Here is a 21,572-nt window from a genome sequence, read left to right as displayed (position 1 = left end):
ACAGTCAATTGTTGCTATATTTAGAAACGAGCAAAAAAACAGATGCAATGTTCTCATCCCTTAAACTCCATCATCAGTGTTTTATAAGATTGTGAGAACCAAAGCAGCAGGTTTGTCTGAGCCCTTGACCCCGTTAGCTCCTCGACTCCAGTCATCATCACCATGACAGGCGTATATAAAAGAGGCACTTACTATGAGAAACTCTACTTCAAGAAGCAAGATGAAGGGGTTACTGGTTCTGTCAGCTCTTTTTGTGGCTGTATTTGGCAAAGTCACTTTTGAGGGGTGAGTTCACAAATCTTGTATATCTTACTTTATGCTTTCAAATAAACATGTGTTAGTATGTCATCCTATACTGACAACTGAAAAACAGAGAAACGAACTGTGCCAGTTTTTGTTTTATTTATCTAAAATATGCAAAATAGGCCTATAATCATTCTGAATATTGATGCTATTGATCACAACATGAGGAGTGTTCCTGGGTAACATTGTTAGATATTGTATTAATGTTTCTACAGAGATCAGGTTCTTCGGATCACTGCAAAAGATGGAGAGCAGATCTCTCTCCTGAAGGAACTAAATGAACCGATGCTCGGGGTAAGTGTCTGGAAAGCCCATAGATCATTTGATTGTTTCAGATTTGTTGGGATAAAGGTTAGATTTGTTTCAGTGTGGTCAGCATTATTTAAAAAAAAAAAAAAAAAAAACAGCTAAATGACAAGAATAAAGTGTACGGTAGCATCTCTACTGCAAGTTTGTAAACTGTTAAACTATTTTACTAATAAAATCGTCAGGGCAGCGCTGACAACACATTTCTGTGCAAGTGTGTTGACTAGCACAAACTTTAGTAAATTGCATTGCGTGAATCATTTAAATACTCTCCTCCCATAAAATTTGCATCTGAAAGGGAAACTCTGCAATAAGGTCAGCCACAAAAACAACTGAGTGCTACTTTTGCACTGCGTGTCTTTAGTAAATTCCGACACTAGTTTTTTAATGCTAAAAGAGTGTTTGTGCTGGTGCAAGCTGTTAGTAAATCTGGCCCTTGGTTTAAAAGAGCCTTAACATTTTCCAAAAATAGCCCAGCCCAGCCCAGATGAGAAAAAATATCGCTAAAGTAATGTAACATTACTTTCCATAAAAAGTAACTAAGTAATGCAATTAGTTACTTTTTTAGGGAGTAACGCAATATTGTAATGTATTACTTTTAAAAGTAACTTTCTCCAACACTATATATTACTATTACATATTGCTTATATTATACTCATATTATAATGTAATATTTTATATTACATTATTTTCCTCTGTGTTCAGGTGGACTTCTGGATGGAGCCCGTTCATGAGTCCCTGCCTGTGGATGTTCGTGTCCCCTTTCACAGCCTCCAGGCTGTCAGGGCATTCCTGGCGTACAATCAGATCCAGTATGATGTCATGATTGAGAATGTCCAGGTGGGAATATTTCAAAGCTGTGGTCAAAAAAAAAAAAAAAAAAAAACCATTAAAAAAAAACATTAAAAAAATACTGAAACTTCTGGTCATATTCACTTTCATAACAGTAAATAGTTATTTAATTCTTAATTGATGGCTTTCTGTAACATAAGGATTTGCTGGATGATGAGGAACGGGAGATGGTGAAATATCGCGCCATTCCGAGAAGTACAGATGATTTTGTCTACACCACCTATCATAACCTGAACTCTGTGAGTGGTGCAACACAAGACAGAGCTTTTAACATCATTTTCAAAGAAACTATATGATGTTTTATTGTACTTTAAAAGTATGTTTATGACTTCAGTTAAATTTTTGTATATATGCCTACAGAACCTAATTTTACACACAACCATGCATTTGATCTTCACCATACTGTTTGCAGATTTACTCTTTCATTGACATGCTTGTGGCAGAAAACAGTAATCTGGTCAGCAAAATTGTGATTGGTCAGAGCTATGAGAATCGCCCCTTGAACGTCCTGAAGGTAGGTCACGACTCAATCAATAACAGTCGTATGATATTCTTTATACTTATTTTACTATTAGGAAACTTTAATGTTAGTCATTACATATGGCAGGATTTAATAGAGATGGAAATTAATTATTAAATCCCAATTTGCATATATCTATATGCCAGATTAGTGTGTCCCAAATCATAGTATGCTAATAATAGTAAGCTGGAAAATATTAAATTTCAGTTGAGTCAATTAGGTATGCATCGTTCATCATCTATCGGTGAATATTGCACACAAGCTGATTATGCTACAAGTCATTTTTAGGCTTATATTTTTAGCTAGATGCTAATAAGGTGGTATCAAGACGCAATTTTATTTCACTGCCATACTACTTGCAGAAAAAATCATGCTTTACAGTTTCCACTCTGGAGTATAATGTATGCAGCCTATAAGTGTTATGTCAGGATAAAGGAATATTTCCATTTGTTCATTATGACTAATATTCTATCACTCAGTTCAGCACTGGAGCGAACCGTCCAGGACTCTGGATTGACACTGGCATCCACTCCAGAGAATGGGTCACCCAGGCCAGCGGAATCTGGTTTGCCAAGAAGGTCTTTTGAAATTCTGAAATACAATCTACTACAGCATAATTGAATTAAACATTTATACCAGTGTATTTTTTGTTGAGTAGATCGTGACCGACTACGGACGTGACCCCGTCCTCACCGACATCCTTAACAACTATGATATCTTCTTGGAGATTGTCACCAACCCTGATGGTTTCGCCTATACCCACAGCAATGTGAGTTTGATGCCTGGAAGACATTACATGCACATTCAGTTAAAAAGAACAACTATTTTAATGAAATTTGCCCTTTTTCTTGTGGAATCCAATTGGTTGGTTGGTTGGTTAAGGACCGCATGTGGCGTAAAACCAGAAAGCCGAACACTGGCTCCCTCTGTGTTGGAGTTGATCCCAACAGAAACTGGGATGCTGGCTTTGGAGGTGAGATGCTTTTATGATTGCAGTTGTACTTTAAGGCCCACGTCTTGGGGCAGGATGGGGGAGTCTACCTGGCTTCTTTGATTTGATTGGACATCTCAATTAATTTGATGAATGCTGGTAGACCACTAAACTTGGTTACACTTTAATTCAAGTGTACTTATTTTATAGTCCACTTTAGACATTCTACTAACTATAAGTAACTTTGCAACTACATGTCAACTAACTCTCAGAGTAGTAGACTCTTAGGTTTGGGTTAGTAGAATAAGTTGACACGTACTTGAAAAATTACTTATAGTCAGTAGAATGTCTGTTGGGGGACCATCAAAATTATGTGTTTGCAGATATCAAGCAAGCAGTCTACTAATACTCTAAATGACTGGTTGTTGACATGTAGTTGGCTACAAAGTTACTTATAGTTAGTAGAAGTGGACTACTGAAATAAAGTTTTACCTCTAACTTATAAAGATTTAAATAATATGTAATACTTTCTTGTGATTCTCTGTTTTTCATCTATAGGTGGTGGATCCAGCAGTAGCCCATGCTCTGAGACCTATCGCGGACCCAGTGCTCATTCTGAGCCAGAGGTCAAGGCCATTGTGGACTTTGTGAAATCTCACGGCAACCTCAAGGCCTTTGTGTCCATCCACAGCTATTCCCAGATGCTCCTCTATCCATACGGATACACAAGCACTCCTGCCAAGGACAAGACAGAACTGGTATGCATGTGGAAACATACTATTCTAGATTTATTTAACAACATTTAAAATGAAATCTGTATTGTCTCTTCAGCATGAGCTCGCCAGGAAGGCCATCTCTGAGTTGCAGTCTTTGTATAACACTAGCTACAGATATGGAAGCATCATTACCACCATCTGTAAGTTAAATAAGATTCACGTAATATCAGTTTTGTATCACGGTTACCCTGCTAACAATTTCTCTGTTTTGTTCTCAGACCAAGCCAGTGGAGGCACTGTTGACTGGACCTACAATCAGGGCATCAAGTACTCCTACACCTTTGAGCTGAGAGACACTGGTCGCTATGGTTTCCTCTTGCCAGCCAATCAGATCGTCCCCACTGCTGAGGAGACCTGGCTGGCCCTGATGGCCATCATGGAGCACGCCAAGAATAATCCATATTAAACATACAACAATAATTATAATATGTGTCAAATTGAATAAAAGAGTATTAATAAAAACACCAGAATTTTGTTTTTGTTTTTTTTGCTTTGATATACATTATCAAATATAAAGAATACATTGTTCAGCCCTGAAAAGCTTCTGGATACTGATATATCCATACATACACACGCTGTCTGGTCTTGTCGATAGCTAAGACTGCTATCGCTTGGATCGTGACTCACCTGAAGTAAACTTACTAGTGATGCACAGTCCGATTCATTTCCGTGAACCTGTTCTTTCGAACAGTTTGGCTCAATGAACTTTCCTAGCACCTACAGCACACATTACAGGCATTAATCCACAAATGCATATGTTCTTAATGTCTAAAGTATATAGAACGAGTAAACCAGTCTTATCAACTCCTTGTTAATGGTACTTATAAACTCCATAATTTAACATCTGCATGCACAAACCATATAGTAAAGTTTAGTTTTTTTTTTCATGTTTTAATAAAAATGAAGGCCTATTTAATAAAACCAGTTATACGCATATTTCCAGTACATTTTGCCCGTTATTATAGAAGCTTACATTGCACAGTGTCAGCAACTCACTCGTCGGGATCCTTAGAAATCATCTGCAAACTTCGACAGTTCGTTGAACTGGTTCATTCGGTTCTTTTTGAGTCGGACATGCTACTTCGGTTGTGCATCTTGCCTCATCAACCCGGAACTAAAGTTTGATTCAGTTCGATTTTGTGAACTGGCTCAACTGGTTACTTCCTGAGAACCAGCTTAAAAGAATTTGTTAAAGAATCGAACATTACTTATACTTACCTCTGTGTCCTGCTCCTTATTCCCATCTCCTTTTCAATTTCCATGTTCCTGTTCCTCCTCGTTCTCCAGTTTCCACACGGACAACCTGCAAACCAAGGAAAGATATTCATTGCATCTCAGTGACTGTTATAAGTGTGTGTGTGGAACCTCACCTGCAATTTCCCTGTCTGCATTCACCATCATTGCTGCCTGTTGCTTTCATTCTGTCAACTTCGTCTATTTGTCAATAAAGAATTTTCTTTTTCTACTCACCCATCTCTCCAACCTGTGTTTCCCTGACAGAAGACCAGACCTCAACCTTATTGCAGCATGAGCATGCTTCTCCGCTCGATTGATATGTTGTACTCCCTCAATCAAAATGGCCGTCCAATTGAGAGGTATGCTGAGGATTTCCTGGAGCTGGCTTCTACAGTTTAACCGGATGATGATATGCTCAAGATGTTTCATGAAGGTTCGGACTAACCTTTTCTTTTCCAAGATGCATTGAGATGTGAATAACTGTACATTAGAGCAATGCATTCTCTACACTCTTCTGCTTAGCAGGTCCACCCCTGAAAGACCTCTTATTCTTTCTGTGATCCCAGAGTCCAATCCAGAGTCTGCTCCAGTCCAAGCCAATCTAGAGTCTTCACCAGGTAAAATCAATCCAGAGTCTGCTACAGTCCAAACCAATTCAGAATCCACTCTTGAGTTTGCTCCAATCCATAAGTCTGCCCAGAAGTTTACTCAAGTCCACTTCAGACTCAATTCTAATACAGTCGCGTCGGCTCCAGCCCCTGAGTCCGCTTCAGTGTCATCTCCAGTCCCAGAGTCTACTCCAGTGTCAGCTCCAGCCCGAGTCCCAGAGCTCAGCCCAGTACCTGTGCTATCCCAGAGTCCAGAGGTCACAATGCTATTGTTTATGGCACTAGCTATTGGGTGTTTTTCCCAAGAAAATTGGGGGGTGGAGGTGACTTACCCGGTCAAGGCTGAAGTGGCCATTCTTGTTTCCCATGCTTCTTGGTCCCTTGTCTCGGCCACAGAGACCAGCCTACTCTCCTGTTCTCCCTGCTTCTACGTTGCAGTCATGGTGACCATCACAAGCATCCTCGTCATGTCCACAGCAGCCATTAGAAACTCCTCCTTTCTCCTGTGTTCTGGCCACAGCGGCCATTAGAAACTTCCATGCTCCTATCTCCTGTACACGGCCATGGAGGCCGTCCCAGAGTTGCCTGCTCTCCCTGACACGGCCATGGAGGTAGTCCCAGAGTTGTCCACTCTCCCTGAAACAGCCATGGCGGCCATCCCCAAGACGCCTGTTCCTGCACTGCTGGCCCCGCCCAGTGTCCCTGAACTGCTGACACCTCCCTGGCCCTCTACACTGCCGGCACCTCCGTGGCTTCCTGAGCTACCGGCACCTCCCTGGATTCCAGGGTGATGGTACCATCCTGGAGGCTCCTTGTCCTGCCTATATTTTACCTGTCTGTCACCTGCCTCCATTTCAGGATGCCTCCACCTCCCTCCCTCCCCCTCCCCAGTTGGATTCTGTTTGAAGCAATGTTGCACCTTCCGGGAGGGGGGAGTACTGTCAAGATCTTAGTCACCATGGGTGCTTCTCAATATCCCTCCTCGTCTCCTCGCTCCTCCGTCCTACATCCTCTGACCCGGAAAACGATTGAGCTCAGCCATCTTGAAGGACATCTCAATTCTCTAATTGCACCGCGAGGAGGCGAGGATCGAGGAGTGAGGAGGCTTCCTGAGGAGTCATGAGCGAGGATACATAGATGCATCCTTTGCGGAAGTCTTTCTCATCGAGAAACGTGACGCACATATAAATTCTCCTCCCCCTCCATATCTGTCACAATAATATAAATGTATGCTTTACTTTTACAGTTTAAATAAACTTTATACCTCATATATTTCAACGGGGCATCTTGCTTTATTAATATTTATTATAATTTTTTTAAATAACCAAACTTTTTTGACATATGGATAGGTCCCTGAAGTGCAGCTGATGACGCTTGGAAGTGATGCTAAAGGGAGTGAGGATATATCATTTCACTTGATTCAATTCCTCTGTCCTCGCATCTTTTCCTCGCATCCTGAAGAGGTGGAGCTAAGACGTGAGGAAAGGAAGCAAGGAAAGGAAACGAGGATGCACAAATAAGAATTGAGAAGCACCCTATGCCTGTCACCTTCTGCACTACATCTCCTAGAATCCTTCCTGGTCCACCACCTGCACACATTCCACAATCATCACCAGCTGTCTTCAATCACCTCATCAGCCCGGCACCAGATATAAGGACACTCCACATACACTGTCTGGTCTCTTTTGCAGTAAAAGAGCTCAAAATGTCCTCCCCAGTTCAAAAAGAACATTTATATGGCATTATAAGAACGTCATACATTTATTGAACCAAAAGGCAAAAATAACTTGTTTGAATTCATGCGTTATTGTGACGTCATCCAGTTGAATCAAAACATGACCGCCTACATTTACATATGACGCCTGTTGGGTGATGAGAAACCATTAATCAGAATAATAATGTAATGAATAGGAAGCAGGACAGATGTTTTTATTCCTAAACACTAGAAAAACTAAAATGAGCCTTGAGCTTTTCCTGCTGATCTTTACATTCCTCCAAATGATCAGAAAGTTTGAAACAGGAGACCGAAGTCTATTTTTAACAGGAGCCCAATCAGATACATTTTCAGATTTATGAATATGTCAGTATAGCAAATGTATGTGAAGTATTTAATCAGACTATATTTGACCGAATATTGGTGGAACTCTTGCATTCTTTCCTTTTACCTGATAATGTTGAAAGCTAAAGTGATTGTAACTTTTGTTATCTAAACATTCAGGTTAAATCCTATGTTTTCCTATCAGTTCTAAGAAAGACTTTTACCTTTAAAAAAAGAAGAGGTTAAAGAATAACAACTTTAATAACTTAATAATCAACTTTAATGTGGTTAGATTAATTATATTGAAGTCATATAAGTAATTAAATTATTCACATCATCCTTCAACTGCTTTTTGTTTTGATTATTATGTTATTGAATTATAGCTCAATTTGCATGCAAAAGGGAGTGTTTTTTATGCAAAAAAAGGCTAAAATGATTTGATTTGTTTATAATTTCAAACCCATTCTGGCTAATGCTTCCAAAATGATCACAAGTCTCTCTCGTAATTTCTACAAAAAGTTACATCAGCAATTTTTGCAAAGCAACATCAAAAACATCACAGAAAACAAATGAGTAGGTTTGCATAAAAGGCATAAAAACACATGTACATTATCAAAAAAATGTGAAGTTAGTGACTATGGACTGAATTTCCAGTTTACCTCCTGCATTTGAAATAAGTACAGCAACTTTTCTTTCTTGTCAATAAACCCTGAGTCGCTATATTTAGAAAAAAGCGAGAAAACAGATGCAATGTTCTCATCCCTTAAACTCCCTCATCAGTGTTTTATAAGGTTGTGAGAACCAAAGCAGCAGGTTTGTCTGAGACCTGACCCCATTAGCTCCTCGACTCCAGTCATCATCAACATAATATTATATAAAGGGGGGGAACTTACTATGAGAAACTCTACTTCAAGCAGCAAGATGAAGGGGTTACTGGTTCTGTCAGCTCTTTTTGTGGTCGTGTTTGGCAAAGTGACTTTTGAGGGGTGAGTTCACAAATCTTGTGTCTCTAAATATCCATTACTTCATGCTTTCAAATTCTTGGTTAATAAACAAACATGTTTTAGCATATTGACAGCTGAAAAACAGAGAAACAAACTGTGACTTCCATGTGCCATTTTTTTGCAAAATAGGCCCATACTTTTCTATTCTGAATACTGAAGCTAAAGAAACTGTATTAATGTTTCTACAGAGACCAAGTTCTTCGGATCACTGCAAAAGATGCAGAGCAGATCTCTCTCCTGGACGAACTCAGTGAACCGATGCTCGGGGTAAGTGTTTGTGAAGCTCATAGATCTTTTCATCGTTTCAGATTTGTTGGGATAAAAGTGACACTTGAACAGTTCTTAGATTTGTAACTGTGATCAGCATTATTTGAAAACAAAAAAACAAAACAACAATTGATAGTTTAAGTTTGTATTATGTATATATATTTTTTTAAATATTTTTTCAAATTGAAAAAATTGAAAATCAAATTGACGTCCACACACTGATGTCCAATTGATGTCGAAAAAAATATCAAATTTACGCTAATTCATGTACGCTATATTGTACAGCAGCAGTATTTTTATATATTTGTGAGATACCTGTGTGATACCTGTATATGTGAGATACCTGTGTGATATATGTGAGATACCTGTGTGACGAGACAGGTATCTCACGAGACGAGACGAGACTCGAGATTGAGTTCACGAGACGAGACAAGATTTTTACACACTATTTTTAAGAAATCCTCAATGGCGAAATACATGACTAGAAAAAATATTCTGCAGGTGTATTTGAAATGTTTTAACTAATCATCTTGTAATGAATGTCATTTCAGTTCTACTTTCTGAGTGTGAATTATCATATGCAGTAAAAGACAACAATACTCAAGTACTGTAAAAGGTTTTGCCACTAACTCAACTGACTGACTTCTCTTCTGTATGATTTCAGTCTCTTCAGATCTTACTGTACATGATTTATGAGCTTCTACAAGTTTTGACCTCCTAACTGAACTCCTTTCCACAAACTGATCATAGAAATAAAAACAGTATAAATAAAAATGGTAACACTTTACAATAAGGTCTCATTTATTAACATTAATTAACCAACATCAACTAACAATGAGCAATATATTTGCTACAGTATTTATTACTCTTTGTTTATGTTAGTTAATAAAAATAGTCATTCATTGTTAGTTCATGATAGTTCACAGTGCATTAACTAATGTTAACAAATGAAACCTTACTGTTTGTGCTTAGTAAGATTAAGAGAAAACTGTTATTCATTTTTTATGGTAACACTTTACAATAAGTGCAACCATAATTGCACTCTCTCAATATTCAAAGTGCAAATAAGACCACATTTTCTTTGATACAGAGCTAAGAGATGGTTACAACTACACTGCCCAGCCTAAAATAGCTTTCATATTGAGAGATATTTGCATTTATCAGGGAGCCGCTTTCAAAATGCGGAGTATTGAAATCGCGTTTGAATGCGCGCTCGCGTTTACTTTCACTTTCAGCGATCGCGCGTAACTCTGTGAATATGGAGCGGCGGCGACCGTTATCCAACTGAATTAAATGTTTTTTTTATTTAAATACAAAGAAAAACAACAGTGGATGCGTAATGTAAATGTAGCAGTGGCATATTCTTTCCTAATCATCCTAACACTCTGTCATGGCAACATCATAAGACTACTTTTTGCCTCCATGAGAAATCTTGTCACATTTTAGTCTCGCGAGATCTCGTGACACGAGATCTCGTCACACCCCTAATATATATATTATATTTTGACATCAAATTGATGTAAATTTTTAGTCAAAAAACAGGTCAAAAATGCAAATCAAACTGATATTCTTTCGACCACAAAAATAATGACACAAAGGCAATGCAATGAAAGAAAAATACAAAGTTCTGTCATGAAACTCTAAAGCCTCGCACACACTTAACGATTGTAAGGCCGATTATGAATGTAAATTAATACTTATGACTGATCGCGCTCAAACGCTTCCAGTCAGAGCCAGTTGCGTTCAGTCTGCGATTACAGTCGGTGTTCAAATTCCATGTGTAAGTATTTAAATCGGCTCTAGTCAAAGGAAACAATCGCTGTGTGTTGAGCACAGTCTAAGAATGTCTTAGCTAGTCGTTAAATGTGTGCCCGGCTTTAATGGGCTGGCAAACAGGTTCTTAACTCAACTGCTCATAATCACATCATTATCTATAGACCAATTTGGTGTTTGCAAACAGCGATGACGTTTTTTGTGGGCGGAGCCTAGCTGGTTGCAGAAAATGACAGTTGAGCAGTAGAAGTCTATGGAAGCCACGAAATAAAAGAATAAAAAAAGTTAATTTCGAGTTTATATCTCACAATTCTGACTTTTATTTCTCGCAAATCTGAGTTTACATCTCACATTTCTTACAAAGAAAAACAGAATTGTCAGATATACTCGTTATTCTGTCTTTTCTGAATTGCAATTCCGCAATTGCAAATCCCGCAATTCTGACTTTTTCCCCCTCAGAATTGTGAAATAAACTCACAATTGCAAGTTATAAAGTCCGAACTGGGAGTAATAAACACGCAAATGCAAGAAAAAAAAGTCAGAATTGTGAAATAAAAATTATTATGTTTAAAAGTTATCTATGTAAAATACTATAGATTTAAATTATTTTAATTATAATTATTTCATGATGTAACTGCTATGTATGTCCTCTGAACTGCATATGTGAATATTATGTACACTTACTGTTTACATCAAATTCCTGCTTTAATAGTAGACTAATCCTTACAGATGTCATCAGTCCAGTCTGTGAAACGTCTCTGTTTATCTTCAAAGGACGTTTTTAATGATGGTTTTCTTTAAAAATGAAGACTATATTTTTTGCATTCCGATTCCAACATCCAGAGGCACAACAAAACATTTTTCTCTTTTTCTGTGGATTTTGCACATTTTCCTTCAATTGCTACCACTATTATTCTGCAACCAGTATGCGCGCGCAGCTGCAAGTGACGTAATTGTGACGTCTGCTCCAAAGTGGTCTATAGGACACAGATGATTGGTTCCTGCTGTATTAGTAGCCAATGAGCTTGCATGCTCAGTCTTCAAATACACGAGTAGCATTTGCCTTAGCAGTGCCGCACGCTTTCAGAAACCCTCCACCTCTCCCTCCTCCACCTGTATAGATCTGCTACGTGTAATTCATGTACACTATATTGTACACCAGCAGTATTATATATAGGTTAATATTATACTCATATTATAATGTAATATAAAGTATTATCCTATATTTTCCTCTGTGTTCAGCTGGACTTCTGGATGGAGCCCGTTCATGAGTCCCTGCCTGTGGATGTTCATGTCCCCTTTCACAGCCTCCAGGCTGTCAGGGCATTCCTGGCGTACAATCAGATCCAGTACAATGTCATGATTGAGAATGTTCAGGTGGGACTATTTCACAAAAAAAAAAAAAAAAAAAAACACAATCAAACAAACAAACAAAAAAAACATGAAAAAATTAAACGTTTGGTCATATTTACTTAACATAAAACTAAATAATTATTTATGGAGATGAAAATCCTTACTTATTTGCTGGATTTCTGTCACATAAGGATCTGGTGGATAAGGAGCAACTGCAGATGTTGAATTATCGCACCTTTCCAAGAAGTACAGATGATTTTGTCTACACCACCTATCATGACCTGAACTCTGTGAGTGGTGTAACTTTAATTCTATAGCATTACACGACACTGAAATTTCATCAGCCTTTTCAAAGAAACTATAATGTTTTTCCGTACTTTAAAATTGTAATTTTTTTTAAGCCTAAGAACCTAATTTTACATACAACCATGCATTTGATCTTCACCATACCGTTTGCAGATTTACTCTTTCATGGACATGCTTGTGGCAGAAAACAGTAATCTGGTCAGCAAAATTGTGATTGGTCAGAGCTATGAGAGCCGCCCCTTGAACGTCCTGAAGGTAGGTCACGATTCAATCAATAACAGTCGTATGATATTCTTTATACTTATTTTACTATTAGGAAACTTTAATGTTAGTCATTACATATGGCAGGATTTAATAGAGATGGAAATTAATTACTAAACCCAATTTGCATTATATTTATATGCCAGATTAATCCCAAATCAGTGTACCAAATCATAGTGTACTAATAATAATACTTTGGAAAATATCAAATCTCAAGTGAGCCCATGAAGTATGCGTTGTTCATCATTTATCAGTGAATATTGCACACAAACTATTGTAGCGATTTCGTACAGTTATTAATTAATTTATGAGTTAGATATATGAATATAATAAGTCATAAAGCTTTATGATTTATTATTATGCATATATCGACCCAAGGGGGAATTAAACATATATTGTGAATTAATTACAATGAATTCTAATCAATTACATATATGATTAGTTCTGGTTTAATAATTATTTAGAGAAACCGTCGGTTTGTCCAGCAAACCTTTAGCTCCTCACAGAATTATCAAAAGGAAGATTTTTCTCTGGCCACAAGAAAGACTTCCTACTCTAGCATCCAAACGTAAAGCAAGGATATAGGATCGAAATGTTAAAGTGACCTGGTTTTTGTTGAATGAGCAAAAGAACAATCGAGCATGAATAATGTGTTTAATATATGCAAACTACTAATACAGAGGTTATGCGTCTAAATATATATACAAGAATATACACATATACAAGAGCGGACGTAAAGACAGGAAAGGAGAGATGATCAAAGAATGGCAAATTACGACAGTTAACCCTTTTGAGAGCCAGCACAGAAATCAGTTTAAACAAATTTCCGAGAAATTAATATTTGCATATGGTCCAAGTTGGTGTGCAGCAGAGTTTCAGCATGCTTGGCTTGGTTGATCCTTTCCGAGAGGGTTTCTCCGGCGGGGTTTTCAAATGAGGTTTAACTGACGAGTAAGATGACAGAGAAGAAAGAAGAGAGAGAGAGTCCAAGGAAATGGTCGTCCCGGAAGGAGCTGAGCGCGTGATGGCAGCGTGTGTGTGTTTTCTCTTTTATTGCTGTTTGGAATCCGGGCCTGTCTCGTAGTAACCCGATCCGTGGTGTCCGCATCCCCTTTGAAGTCACGAAGGAGATGCTCAGGAATCTATCGAAGTAGTCATAAACGGAGTCACGTGATCCCTTGGTGTGTGCCAGGCCGGAGCCAATGTGAAATTTATGGACCAAAGTTTCTTGAATTGAGGCTTAAACACAGTTTATGGGAGGGATCTGCTCATTTTCGACACTGTGCAGATGCTACACTATGATTATGCTACGATTCCAGTATAGTAATAAAGATTTTTAGGCTAATAATTTTAGCTAGACGCAAATAAGGTGGTAGCAAGATGCAATTTTATTTTACTACCATACTACTTGCAGAAAAAAGCATGCTTTTCAATTTCCTGTTTGGTGTATAATGTACATTTTTATTAAAGAATTGCAGCCTAAAGGCCCGTTCACACCAAGGATGATAACTATAAAGATAACGATAAAGATAGTTCTGTGGTAGACAGTTTCGCCGAGTACTTTACTGCAGCACAGAAGTGGATCCTCAGCCTCAGAAGCTGTTCTGATACTTTCAGATATCAAGATAGCCCCCCATCCCAGACTGCGTTGAGAATCGCGTTCGAGGGGGTGGCTTACCAGCCTACTGTCCTACCATTTGGACAGTCTCTGGCACTGCACACTTTCACGAAGTGCATGGATGCAGCCCTCTCCCCCCTGAGAAAGAAAGGAATGTGCACCCTGAATTACCTTGATGACTGGCTTGTTCTAGCCCAGTCAGAGGCTGAGTTTAATACACACAGATCCTTGCTCCTTAGCCATTTGGAATGCCTGAGCCTCAGGATCAACTTAGCCAAGAGCTCACTGTCTTCCAGCTAGTGAATCGCCTTCCTGGGAGCAGTTCTCAACTCTGCCCAAATGAGGGCCAGGCTCATGCCAAAGCGTGCTCTGACAATTCAGTGGCTGACAGCATGATTCAAAGTAGGGGTTTCCCCCCTCTTAGAACCTTTCAGAGGATACTAGTCGGCCTCCGCATCATCAGTAATTTTACTGGGCCTGCTACACATGCAGCGCCTGCACTACTGGCTGAAACCCCAGGTTCCAGCCCATACTTGCCACTTAGGTCGCCTTCGCATCAAGGTGGACCATGGTTGCATTATAGCCCTGGCCCCTTGGAAGAACCCCAGTCAGTGCCAGACCAGCATGGACATGGGGATTGTCTCCAGGAGGAAGATGGTCAAGACAGATGCTTCCAACATGGGTTGGGGAGCTCTGTGCTGGGGCAGGCTGACTTCTGGCTCCTGGTTGAGCACGGAAAAGTGGCTACATATCAACTACCTGGAAATTCTGGCGTTTATTTTTCTGGCCCTCAAAACCTTCCAACCAGAACTGATAGGGCACCATGTTCGGACAACATGGCGGTGGTGTCTTACATAAGGCCCCTGTAAAAACTAGTGAGACGCCTCCTCTTATGGGTACAGTGCAACCTGCGCTCACTGAGAGCAGTGCACGTGCCAGGGAAACTGAACCAGGGAGCAGACATGCTGTCCCAGGGCAATGTGTCCCCAGGGGAATGGATGCTCCATCCACAGATGGTTAAAAGAATCTGGAGTATCTTCGGTAAGGCAGAGGTCGAACTCTTCGTTTCAGATGACAACTTTCACTGCCAAATATTCTTGAAGGACAGGGACACACTAGGCTACATATGGCCCATCCCCTCCTTTACTAGCAGCAGCTCCACGGCCAATTCCCCTGAGGAAGGACCTCCTTTCCCAGGCGAAGGGAAAGATCTGGCACCTCCAACCAAAGTTGTGGGGCCTCTATGTATGGCCCCTCGACAGGAACTCACAGACCTCCCAACGAGAGTCCTAAACACTACTGACTACTTGCCAAAGGTGCTCTCAACTCCATTCAGAGCACAGGTCATTACACTGGCAGCTCTTTGTGTGCTTCGGCTCCTGGTCACAAAGCAGAAATTATCCCACAGGATAATGGATACCATTGCATTGGCTTACACTTCGATGGGTCTGCAATGCCCCATTGGTGTAAGAGCACACTCCACCAGAGGAATGGCCTCTTATTGGACGTGGTCCAGCGGTGTATCCATTGGTGACATCAGTGCGGCGACCTGTCCTCGCTGTCCACCTTCACCAGGTTTTACAACTTGGACATTCCTGCACTACAAGCACGAGTCCTCTCTGTTTAGTTGGGCTTTGACCTCTGAACGAGCTCAACCCACTAGTACCTTCCCTTGTCGAGCAATCTCCTTGCCCTTACTTAGCCCTACTGCCCCCTGAGGCCCTCATCTCAAAGTGTCTTAGGCTGGGGCCTTAGAACGTTTGTCGTTGTGCTATTATAGCATAGCGTGATTGGACTGTGTTCACATAGTGTTTAGCAAAGCAATACGAATAAACAGTTCGAAAGGGAATGCAATCGGTTACTAACAAAACCTGTTCCCTGAGATAACGGAAACAAGTATTGCATAGCTGGCCTTGCTATTATGGTACTCGACTAGGCCTTTGTTGCTTCAGTCAAGTTAATCTGAATCCTATGGCGATAGGAGTTATATACATGGATGCTCCACCGATTCTGGTGGGCTGCAGCGCTCCCGTTATCTCAGGGAACCAAGGTTACGTTATCGTTATAGTTATCATTCTTGGTGTAAACTGACCTTAAGTAATATAAATGTCAAGATAAATTAATATTTTGAATTTTTCATTATAATTAATACCCTGTCACTCAGTTCAGCACTGGAGCGAATCGTCCAGGTATCTGGATTGACACTGGCATCCACTCCAGAGAATGGATCACTCAGGCCAGCGGAATCTGGTTTGCCAAGAAGGTCTTTTGAAATTCTGAAATACAATCTACTACAGCATAATTGAGTCAAAGATTTATACCAGTGTATTTTTTGTTGAGTAGATTGTGACCGACTACGGACGTGACCCCATCCTCACCGACATCCTTAACAACTATGATATCTTCTTGGAGATCGTCACCAACCCTGATGGTTATGCCTACACCCACAGCAATGTGAGTTTGACGCTTGGAAGACATTACATGCAAATCCAGTTAAAAAGAACAACTATTTTAATGAAATTTGCCCCTTTCTTGTGGAATCCAATTGGTTGGTTGGTTAAGGACCGCATGTGGCGTAAAACCAGAAAGCCGAACCCTGGATCCAGCTGTGTTGGAGTTGATCCCAACAGAAACTGGGAAACTGGCTTTGGTGGTGAGATGTAGCATTAAGTTTGGGATATTGGAGCTCTGATTGTTTTACATATTCAGATGATATATAATCTTTGTGCCGTTTTTCCATCAATAGGTCCTGGTGCAAGCACCAACCCATGCTCTCAGACCTACCATGGACCCAGTGCTCATTCTGAGTCAGAGGTCAAGGCCATTGTGGACTTTGTGAAATCTCACGGCAACCTCAAGGCCTTTTTGTCCATCCACAGCTATTCCCAGATGCTCATGTATCCATATGGATTCACAGAGACTCCTGCCAAAGACCAGGCTGAACTGGTATGCTGCAGAAACATGCTAATTTTGATGATTTTAACATATATCAATTCAAATAAAACCTGTATTGTCCCTTCAGCATGAACTCGCCAGAACGGCCATCACTGAACTGAAGTCTTTGTATAACACTGCATATACATTTGGCAACATGATTACTACCATCTGTAAGAACATTTACAGTGAATCTAAAGCTCTTAACTTGTCAATATCATAATGACTATTAATCTCATTGCTAACAATTTCTGTGCTCTCAGACCAAGCTGATGGAGTCACTGCTGACTGGACTTATGAACAGGGCATCAAGTACTCCTACACCTTTGAGCTGAGAGACACTGGTCGCTATGGTTTCCTCCTGCCTGCTGATCAGATCCTCCCCACTGCTGAGGAGACCTGGCTGGCCCTGATGGCCATCATGGAGCACACCAAGAATAACCCATATTAAACATTCTACAATATTTTTGTGATAAGTCAAAGTGCATAAGTATGTAAGTGTAAAATGCACAAGGGATAATGTACAGTCAGTTGGTCATTATGGCAAAAAGGGGTTTATTTTGCAAAAATGACTGTCAGATTATAGATTATCCATCTTATTACATTGCTTCTTGACAAATAAATAATGCAATGGACATGAAATATTGATTTGAGTTGAAAGTGTTTCATAATCTTACCTTTATTTTCTCTTGAAACTTCCACTAAGAAAAAAATAGTCCATTACAATTCAAAAGCAAGAAGACAAGCAAGAAGCAAGCTAGAAGACAAACACCACAACATTACAGTAATGTTAATATTAAATGTCTTCACAGTCTGGTGTCTTTTTCACTACAGTCACTGCATGATGAAATTAGCGCTGGTGGGTTATGAGCGTTTTATTTACAGCTTTGCCAGGGACGACAACGAACATTAAGAAATACTAGGGAATTACATTTTCACTAGTAAAAAAGTGAATTCTTGATGTCAACAATGACATCACTCACAGAAATCAAATTCTTGGTATCAAATATTAAATTTTAACGAGTAAAAACTAATATTCTTGATATCCGAAACTGCATTTTCACTAAATATCACAATAAGCTTCCATTCAATTTCAGTTATACCAATGATTTCTTACTAGTTTTTTTACTAGTTTAAAAAAAAAAAAAAAAAAATTCACAATCCAACCACAAAAACTACTGGTTCTGCATGAATCACACAAATCACAAAGTAATCGCCTTTTGGTGAATTGGTTGCCATTTTGAAGCCAAAATATGTAATTGTATGTGTGATTTGAGCAGAACAGAGTAGTGACAACCAAATTATTGATATCAAAAATGAAACTTTCAGTAGCAATTGTTGATATCAAGAATAGACATTTGCACTAGTAATCACATAAGTACCATGACCTGAACTCTGTGAGTGGTGCAACAAGTCATTGAACTTTTAACATCATTTTCAAAGAAACTATATGATGTTTTATTGTACTTTAAAATTGTTTGCATCAAATGTGTTGTGTATTTTTGCGTATAAGCCTACAGAACCTAATTTTACATACATAACCTAGTTATTACATATGGCAGGATTTAATAGAGATGGAAATTAATTATTAAATCCCAATTTGCATTCCATTTATATGCCAGATTAGTGTGTCCCAAAGCATAGTATGCTAATAATAGTGCTTTGGAAAATATTGTACACAAGCTATGATTATGCTACAATTCCAGTAAAGAAATAAAGATTTTTAGGCTAATATTTTTAGCTAGATGCTAATAAGGTGGTATCAAGATGCAATTTTATTTCACTGCCATACTACTTGCAGTAAAAATCATGCTTTACAATTTTCACTCTGGAGTATAATGTACATTTTTATTAAAGAATTGGGATGCATGCAGCCTAAGTAATATGTCAGGATAAATTAATATTTCCATTTGTTCATTAAGACTAATATCCTATTACTCAGTTCAGCACTGGAGCGAACCGTCCAGGACTCTGGATTGACACTGGCATCCACTCCAGAGAATGGGTCACCCAGGCCAGCGGAATCTGGTTTGCCAAGAAGGTCATTTGAAATTCTGAAATACTATCTACTACAGCATAACTGAACCAAAGATTTATAACAGTGTATTTTTTGTTGAGTAGATCGTGACCGACTACGGACGTGACCCTGTCCTCACCGACATCCTTAACAACTATGATATCTTCTTGGAGATCGTCACCAACCCTGATGGTTATGCCTACACCCACAGCAATGTGAGTTTAATGCCTGGAAGACATTACATGCACATTCAGTTTAACAGAACAATAATTTAATGAAATTTACCCTCTTTCTTGTGGAATCCAATTGCTTGGTTGGTTCTTTAAGAACCGCATGTGGCGTAAAACCAGGAAGCCGAACACTGGCTCCCTCTGTGTTGGAGTTGATCCCAACAGAAACTGGGATGCTGGCTTTGGAGGTGAGATGCTTTTATCATTGCAGTTGTACTGTAAGGCCCATGCCTTGGGGCAAATCGGGGGGTGGATGGGGGGGGGGGGGTCTACCTGCCTTTTTTGATTTGATTGGACATCCCAATTATTTTGACATTGATGAGTGCTGGTAGACCACTGAACTTGGTTACACTTTATTTCAAGTCTACATATTTTATAGTCCACTTTAGACATTCTACTAACTATAAGTAAATTTGCAACTACATGTCAACTAACTCTCAGAGTAGTAGACTCTTAGGTTTGGGTTAGTAGAATAAGTTGACATGTACTTGCAAAATTACTTATAGTCAGTAGAATGTCTGTTGGGGGACCATCAAAATTATGTGTTTGCAGATATCAAGCAAGCAGTCTACTAATACTCTAAATGACTGGTAGTTGACATGTAGTTGGCTACAAAGTTACTTATAGTTAGTAGAATGTATAAAGTGGACTACTGAAATAAAGTGTTACCTCTTAAAAACTTATAAAGATTTAAATTATATGTAATACTTTCTTGTAATTCTCTGTTTTTCATCTATAGGTGGTGGATCCAGCAATGACCCATGCTCTCAGACCTATCGCGGACCCAGTGCTCATTCTGAGTCAGAGGTCAAGGCCATTGTGGACTTTGTGAAATCTCACGGCAACTTCAAGGCCTTTGTGTCCATCCACAGCTATTCCCAGATGCTCCTGTATCCATACGGATACACAATCACTCCTGCCAAGGACAAGACAGAACTGGTACTGGAAACATACTATTCTAGATTTATTTAACAACATTTAAAATGAAATCTGTATTGTCTCTTCAGCATAAGCTCGCTAGGAAGGCCATCTCTGAGTTGCAGTCTTTGTATAACACTCACTACAGATATGGAAGCATTATTACCACCATCTGTAAATTTATAAGATTATCTTAATATTAGATTTGCATCACGGTTACCCTGCTAACAATTTCTCTGTTTTGTTCTTAGACCAAGCCAGTGGAGGCACTGTTGACTGGACCTACAATCAGGGCATCAAGTACTCCTACACCTTTGAGCTGAGAGACACTGGTCGCTATGGTTTCCTTTTGCCAGCCAATCAGATCGTCCCCACTGCTGAGGAGACCTGGCTGGCCCTGATGGCCATCATGGAGCACACCAAGAATAATCCATATTAAACAATATTTCTTCTATGTGTCGAAGTGAATAAAAGAGTGTTAATAAAAACAACAGAAAACAAAATTACCATCTTATGGATTTTGCTTTGATATACATTATCAAATATAAAGAATACATTGTTCAGCACTGAAAAGCTTCTGGATACTGATATATCTGTACCATATAGGTTATCAGCCATTATGAGAGTTCTTTTTTTAATTTATCAGTATCGGTTTATATTGGATATTTAATTGTTCATGCTCATTTCCTCTATTTTTACATTTAAATTACATTGCCATCATCTCACACTCATCTTTAAAAACACAAACAATTTATTAATACTGTTAAATGTAATTTTTAGCAAATCTCAAAATGAATATCCAATTTTCATATTGTACATTATAATGTTGTGATGTCTAAATTCACTTTATTAATTTATTATAGTTTTTAGTGTTTTATTTTGAATTTATTTAGACAAAAGTGTATATCATTTTAATATCGACCATTAATTGGTTATTGTCACCATGCCTGTCACCTTCTGCACTACATCTCCCAGAATGGTCCACCACCTGCACACATTCCACAATCATCACCAGCTGTCTTCAATCACCTCATCACCCCAGCACCAGATATAAGGACACTCCACATACAGACTTACTTGAAGTATACTTACTAGTGTTGCAAAGTCTGATTCCTTTCCGCGAACCAGTTCTTTCTGACAGTTCGGCTCAATGAACTTTCCTAAAAATTGTGCACCTACAGCACACATTACAGGCATTAATCCACAAATGCATATGTTCTTAATGTCTAAAGTATATACAGGTGCTGGTCATATAATTAGAATATCATCAAAAAGTTTATTTCAATAATTCCATTCAAAAAGTGAAACTATATTATATTAA

At 39.0% G+C, this 21,572-nt stretch overlaps 2 protein-coding genes across 3 annotated transcripts; both read left to right on the top strand.

Annotated features, from left to right (window-relative positions):
• The first annotated feature begins 125 nt into the window (after window positions 1-125).
• Window positions 126-4,152, top strand: LOC125247636 (carboxypeptidase A1-like). Its single transcript, XM_048159045.1, has 11 exons — window positions 126-285; window positions 519-597; window positions 1,315-1,449; window positions 1,602-1,700; window positions 1,874-1,975; window positions 2,461-2,559; window positions 2,640-2,750; window positions 2,864-2,954; window positions 3,471-3,670; window positions 3,744-3,828; window positions 3,907-4,152. Exons 1-11 carry the CDS (start codon window positions 194-196, stop codon window positions 4,092-4,094), a joined length of 1,281 nt encoding a protein of 426 aa, XP_048015002.1. The 5' UTR covers window positions 126-193; the 3' UTR covers window positions 4,095-4,152.
• Window positions 4,153-8,398: 4,246 nt separating this feature from the next.
• LOC125246766 (carboxypeptidase A1-like) lies at window positions 8,399-20,754 on the top strand. Of its 2 annotated transcripts, XM_048157777.1 has the most exons (11): window positions 8,415-8,556; window positions 8,763-8,841; window positions 11,857-11,991; window positions 12,159-12,257; window positions 12,427-12,528; window positions 16,317-16,415; window positions 16,496-16,606; window positions 16,715-16,805; window positions 16,899-17,098; window positions 17,175-17,259; window positions 17,350-17,803. In XM_048157777.1, the coding sequence occupies exons 1-11, from the start codon at window positions 8,465-8,467 to the stop codon at window positions 17,535-17,537; spliced, it is 1,281 nt and encodes a 426-aa protein (XP_048013734.1). In that variant the 5' UTR covers window positions 8,415-8,464; the 3' UTR covers window positions 17,538-17,803. The 2 variants fall into 2 exon arrangements, with proteins under 2 accessions (XP_048013735.1, XP_048013734.1); XM_048157778.1 differs by lacking the exons at window positions 16,317-16,415; window positions 16,496-16,606; window positions 16,715-16,805; ... (1 more) ...; window positions 17,175-17,259; window positions 17,350-17,803 and adding exons at window positions 19,029-19,127; window positions 19,208-19,318; window positions 19,431-19,521; window positions 20,073-20,272; window positions 20,503-20,754 and having other exon boundaries at window positions 8,399-8,556.
• The last annotated feature ends 818 nt before the right edge of the window (window positions 20,755-21,572 follow it).

The sequence above is a fragment of the Megalobrama amblycephala genome, linkage group LG15 (assembly GCF_018812025.1).
Source record: "Megalobrama amblycephala isolate DHTTF-2021 linkage group LG15, ASM1881202v1, whole genome shotgun sequence".
In the NCBI taxonomy this organism is placed as follows: domain Eukaryota; kingdom Metazoa; phylum Chordata; class Actinopteri; order Cypriniformes; family Xenocyprididae; genus Megalobrama; species Megalobrama amblycephala.
Note: the sequence above shows the minus strand (reverse complement) of the source record. Positions and strands in the feature narration are given on the sequence as shown.

Excerpts from the sequence above, each read along its gene's own strand:
- LOC125247636 (XM_048159045.1), top strand. The coding sequence starts at position 194 with ATGAGAAACTCTACTTCAAGAAGCAAGATGAAGGGGTTACTGGTTCTG. Across the intron at positions 1,701-1,873 it reads CCTATCATAACCTGAACTCT|ATTTACTCTTTCATTGACAT; the intron begins GTGAGTGGTGCA and ends TACTGTTTGCAG. Across the intron at positions 3,671-3,743 it reads CCAAGGACAAGACAGAACTG|CATGAGCTCGCCAGGAAGGC; the intron begins GTATGCATGTGG and ends TTGTCTCTTCAG.
- LOC125246766 (XM_048157777.1), top strand. The coding sequence starts at position 8,465 with ATGAGAAACTCTACTTCAAGCAGCAAGATGAAGGGGTTACTGGTTCTG. Across the intron at positions 11,992-12,158 it reads TCATGATTGAGAATGTTCAG|GATCTGGTGGATAAGGAGCA; the intron begins GTGGGACTATTT and ends CTGTCACATAAG. Across the intron at positions 16,607-16,714 it reads ATGCCTACACCCACAGCAAT|GACCGCATGTGGCGTAAAAC; the intron begins GTGAGTTTGACG and ends TGGTTGGTTAAG.